This window comes from Ziziphus jujuba, chromosome 8 (assembly GCF_031755915.1).
Source record: "Ziziphus jujuba cultivar Dongzao chromosome 8, ASM3175591v1".
Classification (NCBI taxonomy): Eukaryota; Viridiplantae; Streptophyta; class Magnoliopsida; order Rosales; family Rhamnaceae; genus Ziziphus; species Ziziphus jujuba.
In genome coordinates, this window is record NC_083386.1 from 25,136,523 (window position 1) to 25,144,686 (window position 8,164).

Genomic DNA, 8,164 nt, shown 5'->3' on the forward strand with positions numbered 1-8,164 from the left:
ATTTAAAAATCTCTTTTATTTTTTGGCTCTTAAATCAAGGGTGAACGCCTATTTGGTTGAGTCAGAATTTTTTTTTTTTCCGCATTTGTTTACTAACAAAAATTGAACCAATCAAATAAAAATATAAATCAAACTGAACCGATCATTATCAATTTAATTCCATTTAATTCAATCTGATCAATTCAAACTTTGACACAATACCTTTTTTATTATTTTTATTACTTTTTTAAATCTAATATTATTATTTTTTAATAATTTAAATATAATATTACTAATATATAAACTAAATAATTAAAAAGCATAAAAATATATTTCAAATATAATTAATTATAATAGAAATATTAAAATTTATATTTATATAATATGGCCGGATTGGTTCTGTTATATATTACTAAATATTTATTAGATAGTAACGAGTCAATCAAGGAACAAAAATTGAACCGGTTCAGTTGGTCAATCTCAATCGATTTATACTCATCTTTGCTTATATAAGATCGTTTGCTGTCCACTTTTGTGCCATAATTATCAAACTGAAGTTTTTTTTTTCGGCCCTTTCGATTTTCAATTTTCATTAAAGTTTCTGACCATTCAAAAACAGAAAAAAAAAAAAAAAATCGATTTGGTTTAATTTGTTTCCAAATGAAGCTTATTTGAGACCGTAGACTCTACTCAAAAAGGGCAAGCTATAAATTATAGATATAGGGATCTACCATCAAAGATTGCAAGAGTGCCAACTTCCATCCTTCCATTTTTTTTATTAAAACAAAAAATGGAAGAAAAAAAAAAACTTACTTAATTGGTTTATTATCTTATCCAAGCCTTATTTTACCTTTTACCAGTTTAATATTTTGTCCTGTAAAATTACTGATATTTACATTTAAAAATTAGTGCAAATGGTGGTGGACTCGCCGTGGAGCTCAAGTGGCAGAGTTTCCACATCCCAGCCTGTGTCTGCTAGGGATCGAGTCCAAGGGTGGGGGCGAAGGGAAGCCTGGGGGCCCAGCCACACTAGCCGAAAAAAAAAAAATTATTGCAAATGGTAATAAAAAATAAAAAAAATTAAAAATTTCCCAAACACACCGTTCTCTCTTCTCAGTCGAAGCGCGAAGGGGTTTAAATTATTTCGTGTTATGATCAGTGGAGTTTCCAGGTTCCTCCTCCGCTTGAAAGTGGTGCAATGGCTTGATAATTTTTCATTGCAATCCTTCTTGGCGGTTCAAGATAAAAATATCCAGACGGAGTAAATCGATGAACACCAGAGTGGTATCTTTGAGGTGGGTACATTTATGGACATCCCTTTGACGGAGAAAACGGTGAGTTTGGGAATTCTGATGTGAGAAAAAGTTTCCCAACAAATCACATCGCATTTTTCGCTCCCTTTTATATCTTTTGGGTGATTGAACAATGGACGATTTGATTTGAGCAAGTGAAACAGAGAAGATCGTTTCTTAAGCATGCATAATGGACTTCTGGTGATTGAATTCTTCTCAAAATCAAAATGGGTATTGTGTAACTGTTATGAGTATAGCTATGTGCTCTGTCAAATGGGTTCTCCTTAATTCAATCCGCAGATGCAATAATTTGAAGTTTTTCAAACAAATCCATGCACAGTTATTGACAACTGGCCTGATTTACGATTCCTTGTTTGCTAACTATGCCGTTGAGTATTTTGGAAAATCTGTTGGTATTTTCGATTATGCTTGTGATTATTTGAAACAATTAGATTGGCGTTTGAGCTCTTTCCCATTCAATGTGCTCATTTCCCGATATGCTGGAGGTAACACGCCGAGGGAGGCCGTTTGGGCTTGCAGAAGGTTACGAAGAGATGGTTTTGTGCCTGATATGTTCACTTTCCCTGCAGTTTTGAAATCTTGTACTAAGTTTTTGGGTATAGGAGAAGGCAGACAGGTCCATGGTGTGGTTATAACAATGGGTTTTTGTAGTGATGTCTATGTGCAAAACTCGCTTTTACATTTCTATGGTGTTTGTGGGGACTGTGATGGTGCAAGCAGGGTGTTTGATGACATGCTTGTGAGAGATGTGGTCTCTTGGACAGGTTTGATATCAGGGTTTGTGCGGGTAGGATTATTTGAGGAGGCTGTAGCTTTGTTCTTGAAGATGGATGTTGAGCCAAATATAGCAACTTTTGTTACCGTGCTTGTGGCTTCCGGGCGAATTGGATGTTTAAGTGTGGGGAAGGCGACTCACGGACTGATTTTAAAGCGTGCTATGGGATCACTTTTGGCGGTGGGTAATGCTATCATGGATATGTATGTGAAATGTGAACATTTGTTTGAGGCAAAGCAAGTATTTTACGAGCTCCCGGAGAAGGACATTGTTTCTTGGACATGCATGATTAGTGGATTGGTGCAGTGCAAACATCCTAAGGAGTCATTGGAATTGTTCTGGAACATGCAAAATTCCGGCATCGAGCCTGATGAAATTATACTCACTAGTGTGCTCTCAGCTTGTGCGAGTCTTGGGGCCCTTGACCATGGTAGATGGGTCCATGAATATATTGATCGCATGGGCATCAAATGGGATATCCACATTGGGACTTCAATGATTGATATGTACGCAAAATGTGGCAGCATAAAAATGGCATTGCAGGTCTTCAATGACATGCCTAGTAGGAACGTTTTGACATGGAACGCCTTGCTGGGTGGTTTAGCTACTCATGGACTTGGACACGAGGCACTCAAACAATTTGAAGAAATGACTAGGTCTAGCACCAGGCCAAATGAGGTTACATTTCTAGCCATTTTGACAGCTTGCTGCCACTGTGGCTTGGTTGACGAAGGGCGTTGGCACTTTTATCAGATGATAAGTGAGCCCTATAATCTTTCTCCAAGGTTAGAACATTATGGATGCGTGGTTGATTTGCTATGTAGGGCAGGGATATTGGATGAAGCTTTGAAATTGATAAAGACTATGCCTATGAAACCTGATGTGCTGATGTGGGGAGCTCTTCTTAGTGCTTGCAAGGCCACAGGAAATGTCGAACTCTCCCAAGAAATACTAGATCGCCTCCTGGACATTGAGTCGAAAGATAGTGGGGCATATGTACTCCTATCCAACATATATGCTACTAATAAAAGATGGGATGATGTGACAAGGGTAAGGTGGCTGATGAAGGAGAAAGGTTTAAGAAAGACTCCGGGGTCCAGTGTCATAGAGGTGAACGGTAAGCCTCACGAATTTCTTGCTGGAGATACTAGACACCTTCGGATTGAGGATATCCATGTGTTGTTGTACTTCCTTGATAATCAAGTTCGCCTTCAAGGGCGCTTTATCACACATTCTTGATAAGGTAAACATATGCTTTATCCTGCCAATTTGATGAGCTTCCATTTTTCTTAATTATTATTTAATGATTTTTTTGAACTGACGTTCTCATTATTTGAGGCACCATTTTCATCTTTTTTCTTATGTTACAATAGGACAATATTTACTACTGCAAATTCTAGTTAACTGATCCTAAATTTTTTCCCCTTCCATCCCCAACGCCAAAATTTTTGAGAGTTTAAATCAGATTCTAAACTAATTTATTAAAATCATTTACTTTAGAATAAATATATCAAATCAATCTAAACACAAAGAAGATAATAATAAATCTAAATCTTAAATAATATATTTCCTATGCCTTATTTCTTAAATTTCTCATGATAAGTTATTGGGCATGTAATCCTAAATAACATTTTGTTTTCTTTTTCTAGTGTTAATAGATTTTTAGTTCAGCAAAAAGTATAGGAAAAAATACACAACATGATTATTGATTATTCGTTCAAGGAAACATGCTTATTGATTCTTCTATAAAAAGAAATCATGATTGTTGATTAATTCTTATGTATAATATAATCATATATTAATTCTTTCTTATGATAGCTGTTAAGTTAAGATCAATCCCAAAAGCAAACACTTGACATTGGGTTAACAAGATGAGGCACAAGATATGCAGACAATCAGACTTTGATATCATGGTATTGATAATCCTAAAATCATGTTATTAATAATCCTAGAAACTAAGTTAATAAGAAGTGGATGGATTCTTGCTTTTCCCTTAAGCATAAGAAGATAAAATGTTTATTTACTTGAATTCAAATCCGCTCACTTAAAAGAAAAATGCTTTTTTTGTTCCCAACTGTACTTTAGCAGTTGTTGAATTGGTGTGTATGAAACACTTTTCTGGAACTTGATATTAAAGAATTAACAGCAGTAGCTCTTTTTTTTTTTTTTTTTTTTTTTTTCTTTTGATCATATACATTGCAAAAACATGAGTTTGATAACAAAAAACTTAAATTCTCTAAAATTTAAAATAAAAGAGAATAAATGAATTCTTTTTATTTTTTTGGTTCAGACTTCAACTGTTTTCTGATTAAGAGCTGTATACCTCCATCGCTCCTTCTCCACGAAGTCTGCATCCAGGAATTGTGCCACAAAAGCCCAAAGCCTGTATGCATCTTCGAAATTGGCCAGGAATCCAAGTGCAGCTGTAACCACAGTGATTCCTAGATCAGACTTGTTCTTCAAACCATTTGACACCGTTCTCTTTGCTCCACTTTCTCTTTTCTCTAGGACTCTCCCTTTCTCTTCTGCATACTTATCTGAGAAATAGATGTGGTGTAAAAACCCGTAGCTAAGAGATATAGAGCTTCTATCAGCCAGTTTCTGAACCAGAACAGGCTCAACCTTCTCGCCTTTCCAGTCATATATATTGAATGCCAAAGCTGGACCACGATCAAATTTTATCTTTGGCCCATATATTCTTACCAAACGAATTCCATCTTCATTAGGATGTTTGAGTTTCAACATAGAGTTCACCAGCCAATTGATTAGATACCTTGACCTGTTAGCTATCAGTATCAGTCCTAGTGAATCCACTTGATCCAAACTCCTGCATTCAACCTCCAGGTTCCCATTTCTACTGGCTTTGGCACATTGATGTTGGGTTTTAGCAGCTTGTATTTCTGATTTTCCAATTTCTGAAGTTTCTGGTTCTTCCACTCTAGCAGCTGCATTCAGAAAATCAGAGGATTCTCCTTGCTCCACTTTTGGAGTATGGCTTGTTTGATTGGATATGGGACCAGAGAAGGAGCTTGAGGAAGCTAATTCAACTTCTTCTAATGCAAATTTAGATGTCTGTTCAAGGTCTGTGTCAGTACCCGAAGAATCTCCCCCCAGATGAAGTAGCTCCTTTGGTGGGACAATATTTACCATCCCTGAACTTGTAGCAGCTTCCAGGATTGAAATAACAGATTTCTTAACAAAGAGGCACCCAAATCCAGATGGATTTTCACCAAAAACCTTGTAGAAGGAACAAATGAGAAAATCTGGTTGAAAGAGAGAAAGACCAAAGCTGTCCATGTCCTTGGGTCCCAACGCGCAAGCATCGATCAAGACATGCCACCCATTCTCCTGTGCCACGCTCATCCAAAGGTAAGGATATCTGGCTCCTGTTACTCTGGAATGTAGTGGGAACACAAAGAGTCCCCTTTTCTTTTTCTTCTTCTTCTTACTCACAATCATCTTCTTCAGCTTTGATGAGTGAATTCTCAACCTTGGCCAAGAAAACTCTGCTGACATGACTTGAGCTCCTCTCTTCTCTGAGTAATGATTCATCGATTCCACTGCCTCGCTCTCATAGTCATAAACTGTTAAAAGCTTACGACTAGTTTTGAAGGGGTAAGAATCTGCTAGAAGTTTAAAAGCTGAAGTTCTGTTGGCTGTGAAGACCAGGCTGTAATCGCTTTCAGAAATATTGAGAAAACCCATTATCCTTTTCTTAATTGCAGACTCTAGTTCTGATTCTTGGCCTCCATGAAGTAACTGAGTCTTCAGACTCCCTGTCTTGTAGGATATACTGAAGAATGGAAAATCCAAACTCCGAGGCGGCGAAGTTAGCAAAGGAGGGGTGGAAGAAGAAGAAGCATGTTGGTTTTTAGAGAAATCTTGTTTTTGTAGTTGGGAATAGGAGAAGAGGCCTATGCCGATATAATCCAGGCAGGTATGGTTAGACTGTGTAAGATGGTAATATTCATGAGCTCGTATATGATCAACTTGTTCAGTATCACAATAATTGGGGTAAGCTTTTGTGAACTCAGTGAATGATTCTTTCAAAGAAGGAAGAGATTCATGGTTGGTGAAATGGGTATTTGGGAAGATGGATGCTGAAGTTGTCTCTGCAAAGTCACGGCGACAAGCAGCGGAAGTGCTTCTGGACTCGGTGTTCTTTGGCCCTGGCATGTTCAGAAAAGGTGATGGACAGCATTTTTGAAGGCATACTTGTGTGGCCTCTTTCAGGCAAGGTGATTGCATTTTTTTGGCTCCTTCCTCTTCTGCCTTCAGTGTTGGTGTTTTACTAACAATTTCTTTTTTATATACCAAAACGATTGTGGTTTAGAGAGGAAAACAAAAAAAAGAAAGAAGTGGTTCAAGTATGAATTGCTATGTTTTTTAATGTTATATTTTTTTTTGTACAATTATTTAATGTGGTTTGGACCTCCTGGACAGGCTAGCAATGGGGACGAGGTACTTTGAACAGTTCAGATTACCAACTTGACCTTGTCGTTCAGATTACGAAGACTGTAGAAAAGAGCAAGAGCAAGAGAAGAGCCGGTTTGGATATCAGCCATTCATCATAATCAAACGGTTAAATGTGACTACCATCAATCATTATAATTCAATCGTAAATCATCCAGAAACCCATCTACTGATTGGGCCATCATCGAACCAATCAGTCTCTGTCTTCCTACCTGGCTTCTAAAGTCTTACTGCAGATGACCGCAGTTCACGCCAGATCTCCATTCAAAACCAATGTGGACCGTCCAACAACTTGTGCTTTGAATCATGAATGTTCTTACTTAGGTTTGACTTTTCGTTTGACTTCAAATCTCTCCTTTAACATCCCTATTGCTCAACTGATGGGGTTTTGAACCACGATGATGAAATTTTTATAGGGTGTGTAGAGCATTATGGGGGGTATGCACACATGAAATTAAATCTCTTTAAGTTGAATAATGATTACTGCCTAGTGGTGATGGCATTTCTGTAATTGTGTGAATGGAGAAACAGAGGCTGGAATAGAAAGCAAGAAGCAAAGCGGACAACAAAAAGAGCTTTGTATTGGCCGGCACTATTAATGCTGGCCAAATTTGCTTTCCTATGAACATTTCCAAAGTTTCGTAAGGCTTAAGTTTGAAAATTTCCTAAAGCACCAATTTTCTCTAATTACTTTGGAACACAATCTTCTGCTGCCAATTGGTTCTTCAAAAAAAAAAAAAAAAAAAAAAAATGAAAAGAGGAAAAATCCGGTGCCAACTATGTTTGCCTTGCATTATTTAATATTATAATATTTAAAATTAAGGAAAATAAATAAATAAATGACCCAAGTCCTCAATATGAGTTAAATTACATAATACTCCAAATTCCTGATTTGTTGGATTACATTATTTTATTATTTAGGTGGGTTATTTGAATTCTATGTTTATTTATTATTATTTTTTATGCTTTTGCATATTCATCTGTAAATTTTCAGGTGCTACGGTCAGAAAAGCAAAGCAATTGGGTCAGTGGGAACCAAGACAAAAGAAAAAGGAAATGAGTACCAGCGTCCTTGATGTTTTGGAATGATGGAAAAGCAGAGTCGCATGCTACCAAAAAGAAAAAGAAAAGAAAAAGATAAAGAAAAGAGATTATTAGACTTATACATGCTAATAATCATCTGCCATCCATTCCATCCTCATACATACAAAAATGCAATCAAAGAAAATGACTTCTTTTATTTTTTTTGGGTTTTAACATCGAAGAAAATGACTTGTGATCAAACTCAGCCAATTTCTTAGATCATCATCTTCTGGTTATAGACTGTCCAAGATCCTAATTTGCAAGCGTAATTGGTGGGGCATTATGGTTCTTTTTGAGTACACGCTTGCCCTTTGAATGAGCATTAGAAAATGGGTCCCAAACTATATAAAAATGTAAAAATTAACTTGTAACAACATCTACATGTCACTACCGTTGAGATTAATTTTCAGAATAACACTGATCTCTTTAAAGGGTTATCTCAGAAAAACTCATATTTATAGGACCTTAAAAACATATATAAGAATTAAAACAGTAATTATGGTATAATTAAGCTTAAGGTTACCGTCCTCACACTGTTGTC

The 8,164-nt window shown here is 36.6% G+C and overlaps 2 protein-coding genes across 4 annotated transcripts; one reads left to right on the forward strand and one right to left on the reverse strand.

The window, feature by feature from the left end:
* Positions 1 to 882: 882 nt before the first annotated feature.
* On the forward strand, positions 883 to 5,151 carry LOC107414462 (pentatricopeptide repeat-containing protein At4g38010). Of its 3 annotated transcripts, none has more exons than XM_060819655.1 (2): positions 883 to 3,310; positions 5,013 to 5,151. In XM_060819655.1, the coding sequence occupies exon 1, from the start codon at positions 1,519 to 1,521 to the stop codon at positions 3,304 to 3,306; it is 1,788 nt and encodes a 595-aa protein (XP_060675638.1). In that variant the 5' UTR covers positions 883 to 1,518; the 3' UTR covers positions 3,307 to 3,310; positions 5,013 to 5,151. The 3 variants fall into 3 exon arrangements, with proteins under 3 accessions (XP_060675638.1, XP_015878069.3, XP_015878068.3); XM_016022583.4 differs by lacking the exon at positions 5,013 to 5,151 and adding an exon at positions 3,886 to 4,198; XM_016022582.4 differs by lacking the exon at positions 5,013 to 5,151 and adding an exon at positions 4,358 to 4,495 and having other exon boundaries at positions 885 to 3,310.
* On the reverse strand, positions 4,336 to 6,315 carry LOC107414461 (uncharacterized). The gene has a single exon (XM_016022581.4). It carries the CDS (start codon positions 6,313 to 6,315, stop codon positions 4,354 to 4,356), a length of 1,962 nt encoding a protein of 653 aa, XP_015878067.3. The 3' UTR covers positions 4,336 to 4,353.
* Between the last annotated feature and the right edge of the window lie 1,849 nt (positions 6,316 to 8,164).